At 36.6% G+C, this 23,161-nt stretch overlaps 1 protein-coding gene across 3 annotated transcripts in view; it reads left to right on the top strand.

The window, feature by feature from the left end:
• Window positions 1-23,161, top strand: part of LOC145695197 (mitotic checkpoint serine/threonine-protein kinase BUB1-like) — a 186,850-nt gene that overhangs the window by 127,379 nt on the left and 36,310 nt on the right. For all 3 annotated transcript variants that reach the window (XM_081772179.1, XM_081772180.1, XM_081772178.1), the window contains exons 14-15: window positions 1,682-1,854; window positions 3,256-3,372. In XM_081772179.1, the coding sequence (XP_081628305.1) occupies window positions 1,682-1,854; window positions 3,256-3,372 (290 nt within the window). The remainder of the gene's footprint in view (window positions 1-1,681; window positions 1,855-3,255; window positions 3,373-23,161) is intronic.

The raw sequence follows: 23,161 nt of genomic DNA, 5'->3' as shown, positions 1-23,161 counted from the left end.
TGTGTTTAATTTAATCAAGCTAATAACATGTACTGATGATATTTGGTCTAACAGTGTCCTGAAATTGTACTGCTGAATATGCTACATAGCGTAGAATTACTGGAAACACCTTCTGAAGCTTAATAATATTGCAAGAGCTGTGCACGGATTGCCCTATGCTTTAACACTGAGACCAAAATATTCACCAGCCGCACTGTATTACGTTTTCCTTTTTTGTTAGATAGGGTTTACTAGAGCTGCACTTCTAGCAGCTCAGAACTCACGAATACTTCCGAAGAAGCCGAGGACACACGACGTGATGTACAGTACACATGAGACGCCGTTCTCTTGCTTTTGATAAAGGTCTTCAGTGTAATTGTTGTGCGCTTTGAAAATAATAGTATTCCATGTTCGAGTTTGTGCAAATTTTCTGAACAAACACAATTTGTGTGACAATTTTTTAGGAAAGCACAAAACTCTTGGAAATTCTTCTAACTACCCTAATGACAGTAACTGAAGCAGAACGTTACTTATCTAATTGCCAGGAAAGACTCAATGCCACAATATGCCAGGAAAGACTCAGTGCTTTGGCTGCCTTATCAATCGAGCGTGATTTTCATATCCACCATGCCGAACTTTAATGATAGAGTAATAGGGCATTTTGTACAGCAGAAGGCACATCGGATGGACTTCATTTACAAACGATAAAATATCTATAATTCAGTAGTAGGAATTTCTGCCTGTAGACATTACGTGAATCCGAAATTTTTATGGTATCTGAAAACAGTATGGTTCTTACGATATGGATATGGTATTTTTAAAGTTTGTTGTACGCAACAATGGCGTATTTAGGAGGCAGCTATCGGACTGAAGCTCCCCCGAAATTCATTAAATTTACAGGCATCCAAAAGGAAAAATTAAGTGCTTATTCATATGCTGTGTATAGCTCCTCCCCAAACAAAATCCTAAATACGCTACTGACACCCAATAATCAAAACAATAGTGTTTTGGTTGCATCATACAGTGAAGTTGTATTTTCAATTATAATTGTCATTTATAAGATTAGAGTGCTAAAAAATTATAGTGGTGGTTGTATATTTTATAATTAATTACTGCAAACGGGAAATTTAATATACCTATGTACAAAAAACAAACTGTGCGGAACTACCTCAGATTATGGTATCGAGCCGCTACTGCTCGTTTACTTCCTGTATGAACCCTTCACTTGACTCAAAGTTTCTCAAACAATTAAGAAAGTTTTGAATAATAATGAATGGAAGATAACATAACCGTCAGAGTTGCACTGAATATGAACACTGGATTGGCCAAGCACAACAGGAAGTGTGGTACAAAGCATGTGGTCTGAGTGAAAGAACACCGACTTCAAGAGTGAGAGAATGTATGGCCGTTCTCGAAGCGGACTTAGTAGCGTAGTGGTAAACGCATCGGCACGGTACACCGAAGATCCCAGGACCGAGTTCCGGTCCAGTCATGCACTTTTTCACTCTATGTATTATTGAATTCGCACCTATAGAAGAGTTGATGTGTTAAAAATCGGTTGTTTCCTCCATTTATTAATACATTTATGCCTAGTTGGGTAAGATGCAATCTGAAGTTGAGAATACTTTATTTGCTAAAATCATAATGTTTTTTATTATACGTAGATTAACTAAATAATCTTATTTACTTAATTTCTTCGTAGGTGAAGATCAATATATTCTCCAAAAATGTATAGGTGAAGGAGCATACGCCAAAGTTTATCTTGGAGGTCACGATAAAGACAAGTATAATGTTCTTAAAGTTCAAAAGCCGAGTTGGCCTTGGGAGTTTTATATTTGCTCAGAAGTTCGAAGAAGGTTGAAAGACAAATCACTTGTAAGTCTCCCTTCTGGCAATTTTAATTATAATTTGTTTTATTTGGTACAGTGTGTTATAGTGATGGACAACTTGTTTGTTTTTCTGGAATCGATTCTTTTCAGTTCATTCCAAACAATGATTCTTTTCTTTCTCTATCCGATTTGATTCCGATGAATTGAGTAATTCCAAATTCTCGTATGACTTCTCCTTTCAGTGAAACTAGGCATACCATTTATCAACTGAAAAGTTATTACAAAGTTGATTTTGGAAGGAAAAGTGGGTAAGTTGACGTACACAAGGAGGGGTTTCAAAACATCGGCAGGAAGTTCCACTTCTCCCTAATTTCTAGCTCTTCATGTAATATGCAAAGAAAGGACACTAAAAGGAAGAAGGAAGGTCAGTTGTTTTTAGACATGCCAATAGGATCATTAAATGCTGCTTCGTCATCCAGTGTTGTCTTCCTTTTCTGAAGTAATGCTTTTGTCCGCTTCTATCCATATCAATCAATCCACTGGGTCCACTCGCCTGTTGTTTGGTTCCGACGTCTGGTTCCATCAATCGAATCTAATGACCTAACCCGTCAGCTACACTGAACGAATCCGTCTTTTTATCCCTCTGATTGAATCCATCTTAATTTAAGGTAATCCGTTTCCTTTCAGATATTCGATACTTTCAGATTTTGAACGAATCGTTCTGGAACTACGCATCATTATTGTGCAATCTTCTGTTAAAACGTATAAAATAAAACTAGAATTGTGATTGGTTTATATAAATAAATGTTCAAGAGAAAAATGTAAATCCAGATTTTTTACTATTGATGCAGTAGTTTAAATTTCACCGTTATAATTTCCTATATGAAGAATATTTTTCCCTTCTGCCCCAACAGTTTATTTGTAATTTTTAATATTTCTCCATAATTTATTTATCCATCACATAAGGATTCAAATGACAGTTTTATATGTACATACTGTATATATCAAGAATTGTATGTATCAAAAATTCAAAATTCCTGAAATGCCTAAATTTGTTTACACTACTAAGTTAATTTTCTCAGGGCACATACGAAGGTTAGTAGTTGTTATTAATATTATTATATTTGTCAAATTTAAACTTCTACCGACCGGTCTATAATTTGTTTATCAAATTAAGAAATACTGTTGTGTTGATAGTTGAAGAATCTTAGTGCCAAATTAAAGTAATGAAGCCGTGGAATATTCGTGGATAATAACTGTGTTATTATTTGCTAGCAAACATACATAACAACTAGAATTTTAATTGCAAGAGTAAGCACATTATAATAGTTCCTGATTTCGTTTCTGTAATTATTATAATTAGTACTAAAATAAAAATTGATAATAATAGATTTTGTAATCGATTTACAGTAATTTATGCTTATAAGTTACATTATTTTCTTTTTAGATGGGATATTTCTGTGATCCTGACAAGATCTATATTTATGATAATGGGAGTGTTCTCGTTACGAAATACCAGAAATGTGGTACAGTTTTGGATTTCGTCAATTTTTACATGAAGCAGGTGTGTTGCCCTTTTTTATTGTCTGAAGTGATTTTAATGTGTATTATTTTTAAAAGGTCTGTCAGTTTCAACTTCTATATTTTATCATTAATCTGAAAAAGATATTTTACTCGATTAGCCTTTATTTATGAATGATCATAAGTTCTGAAAAATAATGTTACTTCCAAATCTTATATACAGCATGTTAGAACAAAGAAATCCCATATGAAAATGGCGCATATTGCATAATTATTTAGACAATATATACACGAAATTACTGAAGAAGGGCTTTCAAAACTTCGAACAGTTCGTTGACAATGTAGAAAAGTCTTTGATTGTCATGTTTTTTGTCCTTATGCAACACCGATGTTATAAAGGATGGGACTAGGGATGGCCAATTCCAGAATTTTTACTTTCCAGAGTCCGGAATGTAAAATCGGAAAGAACCCGGAATTCGGAAAAATTACGGAATTTTTTCGAATTGTGAAATTTTTCCGACATCGAAATTTTTCTGATTTCCAGAATTTTTCCGAAATCCGGAAAGTGAAATTTCCGATTCCGGAAAATTTTGGCTATCCCTAGATGGGACCTACTGATGTTCGGCATATGAGTAATGTATTTAAAGCATGTTTTCGTTTTTTACTTGATCTTAGGAGAAAGTAGCTCAAGTGGTAGAGCATTGGCTTCGCATTCGGGAGATCGTGGGTTCGATTCCGCTGCCGACCATCCTGACTGGGGTTTTCCAGGGTTTCCCTCAGTCTTACCAGGCAAATGTCGGGATGGAACCTACTAAAACAGGCCCTGGCCGATACCTTCCCAAATCCTTTCCATTGTTGTTGTTAAGATATCCAGTATAAAATGGCCTGTGAGCTGTATCTGGTGATTGTTAAATAAATAGAGAGATCTCATGTAAAGAATAAACGAAAGGAATTTTCTTTCAAAAATATAACTTACTTGAGAATCATAAAAATGAGATACAAAATTTTCCGTTCAATATTCTTTGTCAGTATTTTGTTATTGATTAAACTAAGGAATGTCTAAAACGGTAAACATGAAGACTACATATATAAAATTATAAGTTCTTTACGTTTTGTTCATTTCGCCCAATCTCAATTGTCGTATTTTTTTTTTTTTTTTTCAAATGTCTAAAATGAATAAAATTGTTAAGAAAATGATTTGTCAGTAAATACTTCAAATTTTATATTATTATGTATTTAATATTTAGCTTAACATAAAAAATGCAAATATAATAATTAAATAAGAACGTTTCGTGACTGTAATGTGTCTTTGCAAAAGCCTTGAACTTTTTTGGTCTTTTGTCCTAAAATTTTTCCGTTGTCAGATGCTAAGAAACAATTGAATCCGCCATAAGAATATTAAAATTACAGTTCTAAATCAGATTGATATCTGCATAGGCAGATGACTTTATCGGAAAACAATGAATTCAAAGGTATTTTTTTTTTTCTTATTGAATATTTTGTAACTTATCCCTATTATTATTAATAGTACTTAGTTATACTATTTGCTCAAAGTTAATTGTATTATTTCAGACTTTCTTCTTTGTAACTTTGATGAAATTATATACAAAATTCGATTGACGTTAATTTCTGCATATAAGACATTATTAGTATTACTACATGTATAGAACAAACCTTTTTGGCAATCTTCAAACTTGTGATTACGAAGTGCAGTGCTGGACGAAATAGAACAGAAGGAGTTAAAAGAAAAGAACTAAATAACATTGATATTGGCAGATGTCCAAATTCAGATCAAGTGTCCAAATAATTAGAGAAAGTATGTAACAAGAATCAAAATTATGTTTTGCATAGAATTGGGAAAGTATGCAACAAGCATCTAATTAAAAATTTACGTTTTCTACAGATGGATGTGAAAAGTGAAGAGAAAATTTGATTGGTTCTGCGAAAAGTGGGCGTGGCCTCCTTTCATTTCCTGTTTATATTTAACTTATTATTATTGGATTAACCTTCTAAAACATATCTTATGAAGGCGATGTGACATTGACAAAACTATTACACAAGTTTCATTAATATATATTTAGTGCTCGGATCAGTTCTGTTTTATTAATGTATGTCTACGAACACAAACTACTTTTTGGATCAAAAGATCCAATATATTTCAATGAAAAATTTTCTTGTACGCCTTATATCCGGTAAATTACATATAGTGTAGCCAAACCCAACTCATTATCACTTAACCCAGTATGATGTGCTTATTCCGTAGAAAATACGAAAACTCGATTTAGGGGCCATTGAAACATTTTGTAGCCCCACATCTAAAAACTAATTATTGGCCAAGATCGCAATCTTTTGATACATTTTTTGATCATTCCTAAAATTCTTGTTTGTATTTATAGTTTTATCATAGACACCATTACTACGGTTAAGAATTATGAGAATGTCCGATCTGATTTTTAGTTTAGCATCCCTTTCAGCAGAGAGGCTATATGAGACTTGGACCTAGTGTCATATTAAAGAAAATGAAAGGAATAGTGAACAAAAGAGTACAGCCTGAATGATGTACTAAAATGTTAATGACAGGAGAAAATGTAGCAGGTCAGAATTTTCATAGTATCAGGAAAAGGGTAAACCTTAACGAAAATAGAAAACATGAACAATTTCTCTATTTTGTACCGATAAAACGTTCCTATGGCTAAGATTAATACATATCTTTGTGATCTAAACCTACGAAAAGCCTACAGTGGAATAATTCGTACAGTCTTTGAACAATACAATCTTACAATCTCCTATTGTACTCACCCGTTCTCTTTCTAAACATCGCCACTTTCCCAGACGCAAACGTCAAACTCGAGAATGGATGTCTTGAATTTGACTTACATGTCGAAACCGTACGTAACTGAGCCATTCGTGCAACACGCATCTGCTCCACTACATTCTTCTTAGAAACTAAACTTAAGGCCCTAATGTCAGCAGTTATCAACCTTATTCACAAATAGCTTATGACCGTCAGCACGGCCATAACATCGCACTTATTGGACAAACTATATTTTCTCCAATTTTTAATCAACATGCAAAATTATTTTATCCATAAACGGAAAAGTTATTTTCTTGCTTTGCTCTAAACGCTTTGGAGCTGCTGAGAAACTATGTTCTTTCTTCGCATGCAAGTATTCTCTAGACCTACTGGCATCGTCAATAATACAAAGAAATCATTCTTTTCTGAACCAAATGCTTATCTCATTAGCAGAGTGCTTCGAAACAGCAAACTTTTTTTCTTTTCTTGAGCCAACTCATGATTTTGGCTACTAAAACTATTTTGTATATATCTTTCATATGAATAATTATCAACGCTTGGAAATCTTAGATACAAAATTGTTACAATGCAGATCAGGTGTGAGACCGACGCTTTGTTATCTCAACTACCGTGGGAACTGTGCTCGCAGTCTGTGTGTATTTGCAGACAGAATGGTTAATCTTCACAATTGCTAGTCTGTATTCTTTTTTACTAAACTGCTTTGTATTGAACTATGATGTGAAGAATCCGTCAGTTATAGACTGAATTCTTAAAGTTGGTCTGCAACACTCATTTAATTGCAATTTCTAATTCTTCGTTCTCACGAAATTAAAAGACGTGTTGCTAGAACTACTGAATATACCACGACTATATTTGCATCAAGTATGAATATATAAACTTGTGTATTTCTCATACTAAATCTTAAAAGACACTGCCAACCAGAGTCATGGCAACGGTATTTTCCCGAGTGTTGGCAGAAACGAGGAGTTCGCGCTTGGTGTTAATGGAGTAAAGCACCTAAAACTTACGTTGGACGAACTTACTTAAGTTCTAGTATGTAAGTGATTACGACTAAGTATTAAGTTTCTTGTGTCGTTACAACTACAGTTTCAATAGGAAAAGTGAACAAATTTTACAAGTGCGCCATTCTTGGAGCTACAAAACTCCTTTGGAAACTGGTGCTGTACCCAATCCCCATACTCATTGCCCCTGTTTCGTAGTGAAAGCTCAACTTCGACGCAGTTAGTGGTTTAATGAATGTGATAACAGGAATAACCAAAGAGCTATATTCTCAGTGTCTTTACTTGCCATATATATATATATATATTTCTCTTGTGATATTAAGTGTTTCATATTTATGAAGAGTGCGCAGTGTCGTTCGCTTGTACATCGAGTGGAAATTTGTGCGTTGCAGTATCCTTTCTTTTACTACATATATATGCTTACATTCAATAAATAGGAATTCGTTCAAGGTAATTTTCTCTTTTTATTTGTGTGTGTGTGTGTGCGAATACTTATGGAATCATCAGCTTGCCAGTCGTATATATGCATACATGTGCACAAAAATAAATATAGTTAAACCTGAATTTCCGAACTGCTAAGGCTATCTATGTCATATCACTTATTTTATCATTGCTAATTTACGCTAGAACAGGACACGAGTTTTGAACCAGGTTGTTATCAGCTGTTTCTTTAGGGACTATCCTAGGAGCCCAGTACCCAAGGGAGACAGTAGGTAGCAAGTTGGACCATGAAAAAATTAAAAGAAATAATAGTTTATTCTGAATCTTGATACACACCGCCAGTTTGCAGGCTTATGAACCTTGCTACTTTACCTATATTTACATTGTTGCTTGAAATTTAATAAGTAATCTTGTTTGGAGGGATATGGTTTGGTTATATCGCAATTGGGTATTAGAGTTTACTGACAAGTTTTATATATTTTTATGTCTATTGTTTGTTAAATGGACTGTATAACACCAGAAATACTTACAAAATCTCTTGTCTTGTAAGCCACTTGACACTGCAAATAGCACGCACCATTACATACAACCACTGAACTGAAATTAATTTTACATACAGGTGCTAGGGGAAGAAGTATTGCTTCTATCTATCGGCTTATTACAACGAACAATTTTAATAATACTCTGCAATCAATGACTTGAAACCTAACAAATCTACGCATCCTAAAATCATCTATCGCAGTCCCTCTGATCCGCATACTCTCCTGTGGACGACTGGATCCTTGAAACTTCTTACCCTCACCCCGGATCAATGCGAAGAGTTAAGATGCAAATGCTGCCTGATTTTCGGCACCAGTTTATAACCATATATTTGCTACGGTTCGTTAATTTCACTCTTGAAATAATTAATATTCACACTCTTCTACCATTATTCACTGTCTAAATGAGTACACATTGACTGGAGTAGCTTTAGTATTCAATATATTGTAAATATTTGTCTTATACACATCAGTAAACTTACATATGACCTTGTAGTTCGGTATTCTCATTTGTACTCGTCACTATAAGAAATAAACAAGAACAGGGTGGTTACAATTAAAGTGCCGCTGTCCAGCGCTGACTGTAATCAACGTATTACATTGAAATTTGGTAAATATGCTATTGAGACCATACGGAAGCGAGTTATGTTTGAAATGTGGCAGTGTACAGGCCGTAAAACACGAGCTCAACACTTCATACACACGATCGCGTGAAGAGCAGCATGGCTATTGATAAGAGAGACTGTACACTGTTGGTAAAATTTGTCTATCAGAACGGGAGCAATTACAATCTTTCAGTTTTATGTCCCATAATTATGCCGGTTAGGCTAAAGGAAACGGTAATGATGAGAAATGACGTGCTGGAATGAAGAAACTGAGAGGAAACGAGAAAACCCACGTACATGGTATTTGTCCACAACAAAGTTCATTTGGCGCGAGCGGGGATCGAACCGGGGTTCCGACACACCAGAGGCGAACGCTCTAACACTAAGTCACCGCGGCCTCGGGAGCAATTACTATGCAGCATTGAGGGAATATCGGCATCTGAAAGCAATGAGAATAGAACTGTTATCAAGAAATGGCTTAAAGAAGATGGTACTGAAATTTGAGATTTGGTGGGTAGTGTGTGGCTCCAGGAAGAGTAAGAAAACCCATTGTTATGGAAAAGTTCCATTTCACGAGGACCTTCCATGGATATTAACACAAGTGAACTTAAGTGATGTGTTGTAAGTTATTGTCTTAATGTAGTACAAATTCGTGCCACTTGAGAATCTTTTCAACTTAACAGGTACCTATAGGACACACACTTAATATGGCGGCTAGATGTCGTAGTTTAGGAAAACCGTCCGCAGTATCATCCACTTGAAGTTTACATAAGATATCACTCAACTTCACATTCTTCTTTGCACACACTTCTTTAAATTTGAATGAAAACTTATATTCAGTTACGCACTCTTCAAAATTCAAAGAAAGAAAAAAAAAAAAACTCACAAAGATTTGAGTTCTTGTATTGCATTATCCATAGACATAATGTCACTACAGTTGAACACTTGGCACCATAAAGAAATTTTGCCAACCTTATCGTCAAATCTTCTATCAAAATTTTCTAGCACCGCTATCCATATGGCCGCACAACTTTATTGTGGAACTTATCATAGTCTTAATCGTTATCAAGTCTTATTATGGAACTTATGCCAGAAAAGCGTACAGACTTTCTTTCATCACTTTCTTGTGATACTTATGAAATTTCCAAATAAGTAGATGAATCCAAATAAGTGTAATATCGAATATACAGAAGTGCATTTTCCATCATTCATTCTGCCTTGCAATCACTACTAAGATATTATTATTATTATTATTATTATTATTATTATTAGATACGCTTTGTTCGTGTTTTAAAAGTTCATTATCTTTTGGATTTTTACCTGTACTTTTATTCCAGTTTGTTAAACCTTTCGTTATGAAAGTATCATGGAAACCTTTTGGAAGTAGTCAATCTTTATAATATATACTACATACTGAACAGAGAGCACTACCGTTGTCTAGTGGCAAAACCCACGTGTGTTTTTCCTCTTTGAACACGACATATTATCATTAACGTTCTAGTCGATTAAATTTCTGATTCTTCAAATAACTATTATAAAGAAATATAACACTCCAAGCTAGGGATGGCCAAAATTTTCCGGAATCCGGATTCCGGAAATTTTGTTTTCCGGAATCGGAAAATTTACTTTCCGGATTTCGGAAAAATTCCGGAATTCGGAAAAATTCCGGAATTCAGAAAAATTCCGGAATTCGGAAAAATTCCGGAATTCAGAAAAAATCCGGATTTCGGAAAAATTCCGGAATTCGGAAAAATTCCGGAATTCGGAAAAATTCCGGAATTCAGAAAAATTCCGGAATTCGGAAAAATTCCGGAATTCAGAAAAATTCCGGATTTCGGAAAAATTCCGGATTTCGGAAAAATTCCGGAATTCGGAAAAAATCCGGAATTCGGAAAAATTCCGGATTTCGGAAAAATTCCGTAATTCGGAAAAATTCCGGAATTCAGAAAAATTCCGGAATTCGGAAAAATTCCGACATTCGGAAAAAAATCCGGAATTTAGAAAAAAATCGGAATTTTTCCGAAATCCGGAATTTTCCGATTTTACTTTCCGGATTCCGGAAAGTAAAAATTCTGGAATTGGCCATCCCTAGCTAGTAGCTGTTAAAAGAGAAACACAATAATGAATATATATACTGTATTAGTTTCTTGTAGTTGGATATGTCTTTATCACTTACGTAGACAATTACTACTGCAGTTATTTACTACTTTATGAGAAAGGTCTTATTTTCACACACAAAAAAGTCGCCGGTATGTCTCAAACATTATCGCGTTCCCACCTGCAGCTGCTCCAAAGCACTGCAAACTACTTTTTAACCAGGCGAAAGGCAGTGGAGGAAAATAAATCTCAACAAATATTCTAATAACATTCGCTTATTGTCAACATACCTACAGTGAGCGCAGAAAGTGTTCGTACACCGTGCATACTTTATATTGAAAACAGCTAGCATGAGAACGGGAAGTGGAAAATATATATATAACCAGAATTAAGACTACACATTCATACATTTTATTTCTATATACAAGAGAAAGGCCAAACAAACACAATCACTGTTTTGTTCAGAAGAAAAGAGAGAATTCCTTTTTTGTAAACGCAAAAAGTCATCGTACACTTATGCTTGAATTAATGCTTATAAAGTATATTACGTTATTTAATATTTTGTGGGATTACCCTGTGCGTTAATGATTGTCTGTAGTCTTCGTGGCATTGATTTCACCTGTAGTAGTTCGTAGTTCTGTAGCTTCGGGACTGATTATGTCCCATTCTTCTTGAATAGCTTTTCTTAGGCCTTCTTTAGTAGACAAGCTGTGCCTTCTGATTCTTGTCTCCAGAATAGATCATAGATGTTCTATGGGGTTCATGTCTGGGGATTGGGGAGGTGTGCGAAGCTGTTTCAAGGTATTATAGAGTCAGGGGCGGATCCAGAGGGGGGCGATCGCCCCCCCACAAGAGGAAACTCTTATTTTATATATAAATAAACCCATCCATAACAAGTTTGGAGCTCTTAAAAGTAGCAGTATTACCGCCGACCGCCCCCCTCCAGAAGTCCGTCCTGGATCCGCCCCTGGCAAACCTTGCAGACAGGCCTCGTTCAACAGTACAAACAATAATTGCGATGTATAATGTTTCTATCACTGTGCGAAACCATAAAAAAATAATAAAATAATAATAATAATAAAAAAGAACTGGAAGACCAAGAGTGTTGAGTGAACAAGTTAAACGTTACATTATTAGGGAAAGAAAAAAGGTTCCAAAAAGTAGTGCTGTGCAATTGGCAACGGATCTAGAAACACGCGGTGTTAAAGTATCAGCCAGTACAGTGCGGAATATTTGCAGGGTATCATGGTCGGATAGCCAGGAAAATGTTCTGGGTGAACAAGACAAATCGTATAAAGAGACTAAAGTTTGAAAAAGAGTATAAAGATAAGGGATCAGGCTTCTTTCTGGAATAGGGTCATATTTTCGGACGAAAGTAAATTTAATTTTATCGAGTCCAATGGGAGGCGTATGGTATGGCGCAAGGTGAATACAGAGATGAATCCTCAAAATCTCGTCCCTAAAGTAAGACACGGAGGAGGGTCCGTGCTCGTCTGGGGTTGTATGAGGCCTCAGGAGTGGGTCGTCTCCACCTTATCGATGGAGTGATGATCCACAAAGTGTATATTAACATATTAAAGGAATATCTCCATACTAGTGCGCAGAAGATTGTTCTTGAAAACAATTTATTGTTCAGCAAGACAACGACTCCAAACATACAGCGGAAAATACTCGATTGTGGCTACTCTATACAGGGGCGGATCCAGGACGGACTTCTGGGGAAGGGGCGGTCGGCAGTAATACTGCTACTTTTAAGAGCACCAAACTTGTTATGAATGGGTTTATTTATATATAAAATAAGAAAGTTTCCTCTTGTGGGGGGGGGGCGATGGCCCCGATCGCCCCCCTCTGGATCTGCCCTTGAGGTTTGCTATCTTTCTCAAAGACTTACCCTTCTTATGCACTTTAATAATTACTTTTCTTGTCTCCTCATTTGTTTCTGTTCGGTTGCTTCCCATTTCGACAGCCCACCGTGCAGTTTTTTCACTCCTATTCACAACTAAACTCATTCTGTTACTCGTCATGCTATACAGAGGTGTATACTCAGGTGAATACTAGTGAACCCCAGTTGTGGTATCTTTGTTTCGTATTCGTACGTCAGGTGTACGATCACTTTTTGCGTCTACTCTATACATTTTCTACGGAATTTATTTACTTTCTGACCATTAAACTTGTCTTCGTGGTTCTTTCTTGATATGTTCATAAAGCTTAGTTTTCATTATTCATATTGTGTGTGTTATTACACTTCTTAAATTTTCTGTTTCTTTTTCGCAAGCATTCTCGTTTCAATAGCATAGGTGTACGAACACTTTCTGCGCTCACTGTATGTACAGTAAATACAAATTTATAATTTTTGACTTTACGAAGTATACAATGTAATTGTTCAATAATTAACATAAGCAGGCATTCATTAATTTATATTAATATAATAGTTAACAAAACTAATAAGCGGGTGATTGATGACTCAGTGGTAGAGTTTTCATCTATGGTATTCTAACCCAGGACATGTGGGTTTTCGATGACTAATTTTGTGTTCGAAACTTTTTCCGGTGGTAGGCCTACTCTTGGTTCCCTTTCTTATATTTGTTCCATCATCACTCATTAACGAATTTAGTTTATCAAAACTCTATAGCCATATATTCATTCTGTCCGTCAGTGAAACAAACAGTCTCAAGAACTATCTGATGGATTACCAATCAATTTTGGCCATGATGTAGAGTCAATAGTTAAGAATCGAGTTCCCTGATGAATGTAATATTCAAACCGGAAGCAGTACAAATCAACCATTTCCGGTTTTAACGTTAATCATTATATAGTAAATATGGTAATAGATAGCGAGAAGCGGTTTCCAGTAATCGACATATATAACATTCATGTAGATAGAATGTTACCCAGTTTGTGCATCTGCTGAAAATAATGAGCTTAGGTATTTAGAGAGCATTTTCCGCTTTAGAAAATGTGTGCTTGGTAAAGAATGTAGAGAATTAGCTGGGTCAGGCACGTAGCTAGAATATGGTAATAGGAAGGGAGGGGGGTCTGTCACGAAATACTGTGGTTATTTACCAGGGGCTCAATCATTCTAAACTATTTTATTGGCAACATATATTGGTTCGTTTAGCCAAGATTTCTAATGGGGGCATGATATGAAATACTGTGGTTACACACCAGAGGCTCGATCAATCTAAATATTTTAGGCTCGGTTCAGACGTGCAGAAAAGTCTGTTGCGGGCCCGCAACAGACTCGCAGCAGACTCGTGCGGGCGTCTCAGCCCAACCACTTCACATAGACATAGAAAACAGCTCATTTTATTTTCAGCTGCAGTTGAATATGGAAACTGAAAAAAGAAAACGTGCTGTTTTTGTATGCTTAGCCAGTAAAATCCTAAGGAAGAAACAAAGACGATACTGGGTTCATCCGTACGTAAGCTCACGACTGCTTAAAGGTGAATTTTCTTCCATGTTTATTGATTTGCGCAATGACGAAGAAAAGACCTTTAATTATTTTCGCATGAGCATCACTACATTTGATGAACTCTTATCGAAAATAAGTGATAAAATTAAAGCAGAAGATACTTTCATGAGACTTGCGATACTACAATTGAAATGTTGGCTGTTACATTAATGAGTTGATTTTGAGTTTAACGTCCCGTTCAGCAGCGGGGCTATATGAGACGTGGACCTACTGATTAACGTGGAATCCGAACCACATGAGCTCCCGGCGAGAATCGAACCCGCGCCTCCCACGCCAAAGGCGGGTACACTAACCGCTTAGCCACGGACGAGCTCTGTCTGTTACATTAAGGTAAGTTAATTATGTTAACTAATTATCGTTTGTAAGAGCACAGAGAGTTAAACATTCGGAGACCTATTCATAGACATTTTCAGACGTTATTAGCGGCCACTGGCGTAGTTTAACAATTGCGTGACTAATTTCGATTTTTTGACATAGTTGGTGGCTTTAAATTAAAAATTAGACATCTTTTTAGACTTCCCGAATATCCCGCTCAAGAGGGGACGTTTCAATAATAGTAAAATTTCCCCTTATTTATTCACAAATTACCAAATGTGAGGATTTGCTTCAGTTAGAGATGTAAAATTCGGCATGTAAACTCATATTAAAAATAATGGAGCACAGGTTTCAGCGTCTTTGAAAATTTTCTCTTGAAGGGGAGATGGGGGATTTCTATAGTAGTGGGATCCGGTGGCTCAGTGATAGTGTGTTCACCTCTAGTTCGATCCCAGCTTGCGTCAAGTGGGCTTTGTAGTGCGAGAAGCACCGTGTGCGTGAGTTTTCTCGGGGTTCTCCCGTTTCCTCCGACTTTATTCATTCCACCATTTCATTCATTTATCATCATCATTATTATTTCCTTTAGCCTACCCGGTATAATCGTGCGACGTAAAACTCAAGGATTTCATTTCATTTCTATAGTAGTGACATTCCCGTTATATATTGAGAAAGTATAGGACTCGCTAAGATTGGAGATGTGAAATTCTTAACATAAACTCTTAAATAAAAATAATGGATTTAGTGTTTCGGAATAATCCATTTCTAAGGTGAGAAAAAGGAAACATTTTTATAATTGTGGCATTTAACGATAGAAGGTTTTGAGGAAATCCCCAATACGTGTAGCACACCAAAAGGAGGCAACACAGCAAACGGAAGCAGAAACAGATGGGCTGATTATTTTTTAAGCGACATAGGTAGAGTTCCATGGCAAGATAACTTTGTTTAAGTTGTTCTTTATGTAAGAAAACATTCAGTTGTTATCTCTAGAATAGCAACGACGTGCACAATATTATCAATTGCACGAGAAACAAAAATATTTCTGTTACATCTCAGCATGCTTTATTATTTTTTAATCACATGAGTACCCTGATGTTCAACAATTTTCGTGTTAACTCTATTTTTTTTAAAAAAAAATTAGTACATTAACAAATAAAAACAACAATTGTCAGCCGAAAAACGATGTTTTTTCTTTCTTTTCTGTTCTGCTATTATGTTGATGGTTGTTTTTGACTTCAGCGTCCCTTTTGAGCACAGAAGCTATATAATACGTGACCTCGACCCAAGAGCGCCCATGTTGTGGTTTTCAAGGGAGGGGGGGCAAATATAAGCGACTTTTCAAATATAGTTTCATTTTTTGCTGCAACTAATGTAAAAATTCTATTGGGATTTCGATATTCCCAAGTACAATTTCCTCTTAGGGGGGGGGACGAACGCCCCACCTTGCCCCCCTGATGGGCGCCCTTGCCTCGGCCTAAAGTATAATGCAACGTACGTTATAAACAGTCGGTTCATTCCGGAGTGAGTGACAAGAAATCTCATCAAAGAAACTTCATTAACAGTAAAGGCTTTTTCTCTAAGCGTATTTGTTGTCTATTGTTATCACAAAAAAGTATTCATAGCCTCTCTGCTGGAAAAGGACGCTAAACGAAAATCATATGTAAACACTACGTGAATATTAGATTTTTACATTGAAAAGTAATAATAATGCATACCAATGCTGTTTTTTTCCTCTTCTGTTTTTTCATTAAATTTCTCACATAAGGTTTCACACACCTTATTCCATGCATCCCGTTTTTTATTTCTATCTCTATACATTTCGCAGTTTAAATTCCATATCTCGTGATATTTTTGTATTTCGTTAATGAATAGTTCTTCATTCAGTTCTTTGCTTTCCATTTCTGCGGGCGCGGGAAAGTCTGCACGTGTGGCTTGCCTCATTGCCAGCAATGGTTTTCCGACCCGCAACACCTGTGCGGACTCGCTGCGAGCCAGCAGTCCCCGCAACTCAATTTTCGCCCGCTGCGGGCCCGCAGCAGAGTCGTGCGGGAAAGTCTGCACGTGTGGCATGAATGATAAGAACCAATGTATTTCCGGCTCGCGCGGGTCCGCAACAGAGTTTTGTTGGAAAACTCTGTTGCGGACCCGCGCGAGCCGGAAATACATTGGTTCTTATCATTCATGCCACACGTGCAGACTTTCCCGCACGACTCTGCTGCGGGCCCGCAGCGGGCGAAAATTGAGTTGCGGGGACTGCTGGCTCGCAGCGAGTCCGCACAGGTGTTGCGGGTCGGAAAACCATTGCTGGCAATGAGGCAAGCCACACGTGCAGACTTTCCCGCGCCCGCAGAAATGGAAAGCGAAGAACTGAATGAAGAACTATTCATTAACGAAATACAAAAGTATCACGAGATATGGAATTTAAAGTGCGAAATGTATAGAGATAGAAATAATAATAATAATAATAATAATAATAATAATAAAACGAGATGCATGGAATAAGGTGTGTGAAACCTTATGTGAGAAATTTAATGTAAAAACAGAAGAAGAAAAAACAGCATTGGTATGCATGTATTATTATTACTTTTCAATGTAAAAATCTAATATTCATGTAGTATTTACACTTGATTTTCGTCGAGCGTCCCTTTCCAGCAGCGAGGCTATGAATACTTTTTTGTGATAACAATAAACAAATACGCTTGGAGAACAAGCCTTTATTGTTAATACAGTTTCTTTGATAAGATTTCTTGTCACTCACTCCGGAGTGAACCGACTGTTTATAACGTACGTTGCATTATACTTTAGGTCAAGGTCACGTATTATATAGCCTCTGTGCTCAAAAAGGACGCTGAAGTCCAAAACAACCATCAACATAATAGCAGAACAGAAAAGAAAGAAAAAACATCGTTTTTCGGCTGACGATTGTTGTCTTTATTTGTTAATGTACTATTTTTTTAAAAAAAAAAATAGAGTTAACACGAAAATTGTTGAACATCAGGGCACTCATGTGGTTAAAAAATAAAAAGCATGCTCGATATGTAACAGAAATATTTGTGTTTCTCGTACAATTCATAATATTGTGCACGTCGTTGCTATTCTAGAGATAACAACTGAATGTTTTCTTACATAAAGAATAACCTAAACAAAGTTATCTTGCCATAGAACTCTACCTCTGTCGCTTACAAAATAATCAACCCATCTGTTTCTGCTTCCGTTTGCTGCATTGCCTCCTTGTGGTGTGCTACACGTATTGGGGATTTCCTCAAAACCTTCTATCGTTAAATGTCACAATTATAAAAATGTTTCCTTTTTCTCACCTTAGAAATGGATTATTCGGAAACACTAAATCCATTATTTTTATTTAAGAGTTTACATTAAGAATTTCACATCTCCAATCTAAGCGAGTCCTCATTGAACGCTTTCTCAATATATAACGGGAAATGTCACTACTATAGGAATGAAATGAAATCCTTGAGTTTTACGTCGCACGCTTATACCGGGTAGGCTAAAGGAAATGATGATGATAAATGAATGAAATGGTGCAATGAATAAAGTGGAAGGAAACGGGAGAACCCCGAGAAAACTCACGTACAATGGTGCTTCTCGCACCACAAAGCCCACTTGACGCAAGCTGGGATCGAACCAGAGGTGGACACTCTATCACTGAGCCACCGGACTCCACTACTATAGAAATCCCCCATCTTCCCTTCAAGAGAAAATTTTCAAAGACGCTGAAACCTGTGCTCCATTATTTTTATTATGAGTTTACATGGCGAATTTTATATCTCTAATTGAAACGAATTTTCACATTCGGTAATTTTTGAATAAATAAAGGGAAATTTTACTATTATGAAACGCCCCCTCTTGAGCGGGGTATTCGGGAAGTCTAAAAAATGTCTAATTTTTAATTTAAAGCCACCAACTATGTCAAAAAATCGAAATTAGTCACGCAGTTGTTGAACTATGCCAGTGGCCGCTAATAACATTTGAAAATATCAATGAATAGGTCTCCGAATGTTTAACTTTCTGTGCTCGTACAAATGATAATTAGTTAACATAATTAACTTACCTTAATGTAACAGCCAGAGCTCCTCCGTGGCCAAGCGGTTAGCGTACACGCCTTTGGCATGGGAGGCGCGGGTTCAATTCCCGTCGGGACCTCATATGGTTCGGATTCCACGTTAATCAGTAGGACCACGTCTCATATAGCCTCGCTGCTGAACGGGACGTTAAACTCAAAATCAACTCATTAATGTAACAGCCAACATTTCAATTGGTGGTATCGCTAGTCTCATGAAAGTATCTTCTGCTTTAATTTTATCACTTATTTTCGATAAGAGTTCATCACATGAAGTGATGCTCATGCGAAAATAATTAAAGAACTTTTCTTCGTCATTGCGCAAGTCAATAAACATGGAAGAAAATTCACCTTTAAGCAGTCGTGAGCTTACGTACGGATGAACCCAGTATCGTCTCTGTTTCTTGCTTAGGATTTTACTGGCTAAGTGTACAAAAAGAGCACGTTTTCTTCTTTCAATTTCTATCTTCATTTAACTGCAGCTGAAAATAAAATGAGCTCTTTTCTATGTCTATGTGAAGTGGTTAGGCTGAGACGCCCGCACGAGTCTGCTGCGGGCCCGCAGCAGACTTTTCTGCACGTCTGAACTGGTTGCTCTGTGACGCCCGCAAGAGTCTGCTGCGAGTCTGTTGCGGGCCCGCAACAGACTTTTCTGCACGTCTGAACCGAGCCTTACTGACAACATACCCATATTGATTGGTTAGGACAATAAAATGAGGATATATTAGTAAGTATTTTAATAAGAAGCTATGAAGAAATCTCGAGTAAAAGAATATTAAAAAAGTATTGAAAAAGATATCGTCTTCCGAGGTCATTCGAACGGTGTCGAGAATTTTGCGTCTGGGAAATTTGCGCCCTACCTCAAGAACAGGGAAAATTGCGCCTGCGATGTACCTCCACCGGGAAGTTTGAGCCCTGCGAAATAAAAGAACCTACTGGAGCTTACGCATTTCCTCGGAGGGGCTGACATTACAGCATAAACAATCCTCCCCCCACAACCATGCCATTTGTGATTTATTTTCATTGTGGCTATATAAGGGGAGAATAAACTTCAATATAAGCCAAAAGAACACAACGGATCAACGCAATCACTGCTTCTTCCAGAGATGATTTTGGGGGAACACTGGCCTCCCCAGAGCTCTCAGAGTGTCCCCTCGGAGGAGACCAAAATAATACGTCTATAATATAATAATAAATAGAATAGTACCAGCAGTGACCCCCCCTCCGGAATACTAAATGTGCCCCCCGGAACATTTTTCCTGAAAGAACGACTGAACGCAATAGTGTGTTTGAAGTGTAATTCCAGCAAGTAAACACACTGTACATAGTTTTCTTGATAATATTACTGAACTGATTTTACATTCACTTTACATTTTCTTTTCTATATTGTGTGTCCTGAAAAGCCAAACAACTCGCAAGGACTGTGAACAGAGATATCTGGGTAGAGCCAAACAGCCTTTTGTAGATTAAATTATACTCTTTGATTATATTAATAAATAATTATATATCAGTCATTTATACGTTTATTGTAAATTTTGTAGTATAATGAAAAATTGTATTTGTATGGATTGCCCTTTAGTGAACTAAAATTGTATTTTTTTCATTTGTTCGGAATATTATAACGGATGGAGTAACTCACTGAGACGATGAGAGGCAAGCCTAGTTCAAGTGCGAGTGGAAGTTACTTTACACAATACAATAATAAGTTGAATTGTAGGGCGCTAACATCCCAGTGCAAATATATAGCCGGCGCATTTTCCCCTCTTTTTGGGGTAGGGCGCAAACATCCCAGTGCAAATATATTGCGAGCGCATTTTTTCCTATTTTTGTGGTAGGGCGCAAATTTCCCGGGCGCAAAATTCTCGCATTCAAGGAAAATATTATGTCCGTGAAGTTGACAAGCCACTTATGTCAGACTCCAATTTCGACTTTAAACGTCGCTAGTGCTACGTTAGTGTTCGATAGTGACGCAAATCGTTAGTACTTTACAGATAACGTGTGCTTTTTAAATAATGGATATAAGTCTTCTAACTGCATGCCAACACGCCCACTTCTAAGAATCATCTCAAAAATGAGGTTAACCGTTAGAGCAAGTAAGTGCTCATTGGTGCCATTAACATTAACGTTAAAGCCTCCATCGTACGGCCCTTTGAGTAATAATAACACCACGTTTTTTGCTAGTCTCAATGCGTCCCTATATTCTCGCGAACATTCTGACGTGCCCAAGTTAGTTACTTTTTTTTGGGGGGGGAGACTATTGTTTATCTGTTATTGTTTATTGTTTATTGCTAGTCTGCAGAGTAGTCCTTACATTAATATGCCATTGTCCTTGATAATCATTGCGTATTTACAAGCAATTTGTTATTACTGTTAGAAGATATCAAAAAACAACAGATAAAATCTACTACTTAACGGTTCATATTTTTCTTTTACAGTACATAAACGATTAATGATAATAATAATAAGACTATTCCAGCATAAAAGTTATCAATTGCATCACACTGGCAACAAGCGACGCATATTTTAACTTCATAAAAATTCGTTTCTCACGCTTTTCTGAAAAACTACGTATGATATCTTCATTCTGTCAAGTTGTTTATCTCAGTGTGATATATGTATTACCTCTGGACAATATCACAGTAAAACAAAAATTAAATATTAGGAGTACATCGTACTTTTGGACTACATCTCACTAACCATGGGAAGATTGAGTAGTGTATACTTTAGGATGTAAGTTTCAGCTTAACTTGCATCATACATTCTTAGGATTACAAAAAGGAAATTTGTTCGTTTGCATTTGAACAAAATTCTTAGGATTACAAAAAGAAAAAATAATTTTTCCGAAATCCGGAATTTTTCCGAATTTCGGATTTTTTCCGAATTCCGGATTTTTTCCGAAATCCGGAATTTTTCCGAATTCCGGATTTTTTCCGAAATCCGGAATTTTTCCGAATTCCGGATTTTTTCCGAAATCCGGAATTTTTCCGAATTCCGGATTTTTTCCGAAATCCGGAATTTTTCCGAATTCCGGATTTTTTCCGAAATCCGGAATTTTTCCGAATTCCGGATTTTTTCTGAATTCCGGAATTTTTCCGAAATCCGGAATTTTTCCGAATTCCGGATTTTTTCTGAATTCCGGATTTTTTCCGAAATCCGGAATTTTTCCGAAATCCGGAATTTTTCCGAATTCCGGATTTTTTCTGAATTCCGGAATTTTTCCGAATTCCGGAATTTTTCCGAATTCCGGAATTTTCCGATTTTACTTTCCGGATTCCGGAAAGTAAAAATTCCGGAATTGGCCATCCCTACTCCAAGCATTACACTGCAAAAACCACAAATACACTAGATTAAAACCGATCAACACACTGATTTTTTTCTCTCGTTGCTTCATGCTGATACATATTGCTTAATGTTCATTCTCTCAGATAAAAGCTAATTTTGCAGGGAATTTTTCGAAAAGCAAGCATTTTCTCGAAATGACAAGGGGAGTAGGAAATATAAAAAGGGTACCATGAAAAAAATGCGACTTTTTGCGTAAGATGAAAAAGGACATCTGCTGAAAACTCGGAAATTGAAAAACATAAACTTCACGTTTAATTTGAAACCGGGAATATATATATATATATATATATATATATATATATATATATATATATATATAATATGGCTATACCTACATCTTTAAAAATTTGGGGGGGGGAATTCTACAACTTTTGAAGGGAAATTATTTTCCCCTCCTAAAATGCCTGGATAAAACACTGCCTCTATATATAGGTACTGCTGTAAAAGAAAGTTTTGTTTTCTTATATCAACACAGACCATCATAATTCAACTGAACTATTTGTATTTTATCTTACTATTTATCTATCCCTATCCTCTTCTTCCCTCTGAAAAAGGAGCACACACAGATAGTTATCAAAATAATAGAAACACTTAAATTTTTAATAATAATAGAAAATAAGAAAAGTGAAACTTGCCAGATTAATATGGCGTTTTATCATCTTTGTTGGTTGTGGGACGTACTGCTTGAGTTCCTCCGCCACTTGCAATGCGGTCGGGGGATGCTTGTGAATGACAGTTCGCTTTAATGTTTGGCGGGATCTGTCACTGAGGTTTTCTTCCGACTCCTGTTTCTCTTCGGCAGTGTGGTTTTGTAAGGCGTCATCACCTTGGACATTGTCCCTCGCGACATACCTAACACACTTGTCACTTTTGTCATGCTCGCACCATGTAGCCGAGAGCCTGCAATTTGTTCCCTTTGGAAATCAGAGAGGTTGCTCATTTTACACTCACCGTCTGCCCATCTCACTCATACTGCCGTTCTACTGGTGTTCACGTAATACGGAGTTTGCCGTAGTATACCAACACCACGGTACTGTGGTCGCCGCCTGATCGTTATCAACCCAGACATTTACCGTATTTCCATTCTGACTGCCAAATCGTGAGTGTAGACTTTAAATGCCCATAACCTT

Source organism: Thermobia domestica, chromosome 9 (genome assembly GCF_964235325.1).
Source record: "Thermobia domestica chromosome 9, izTheDome1.hap1.1, whole genome shotgun sequence".
Lineage (NCBI taxonomy): Eukaryota > Metazoa > Arthropoda > Insecta > Zygentoma > Lepismatidae > Thermobia > Thermobia domestica.
Note: the sequence above shows the minus strand (reverse complement) of the source record. Positions and strands in the feature narration are given on the sequence as shown.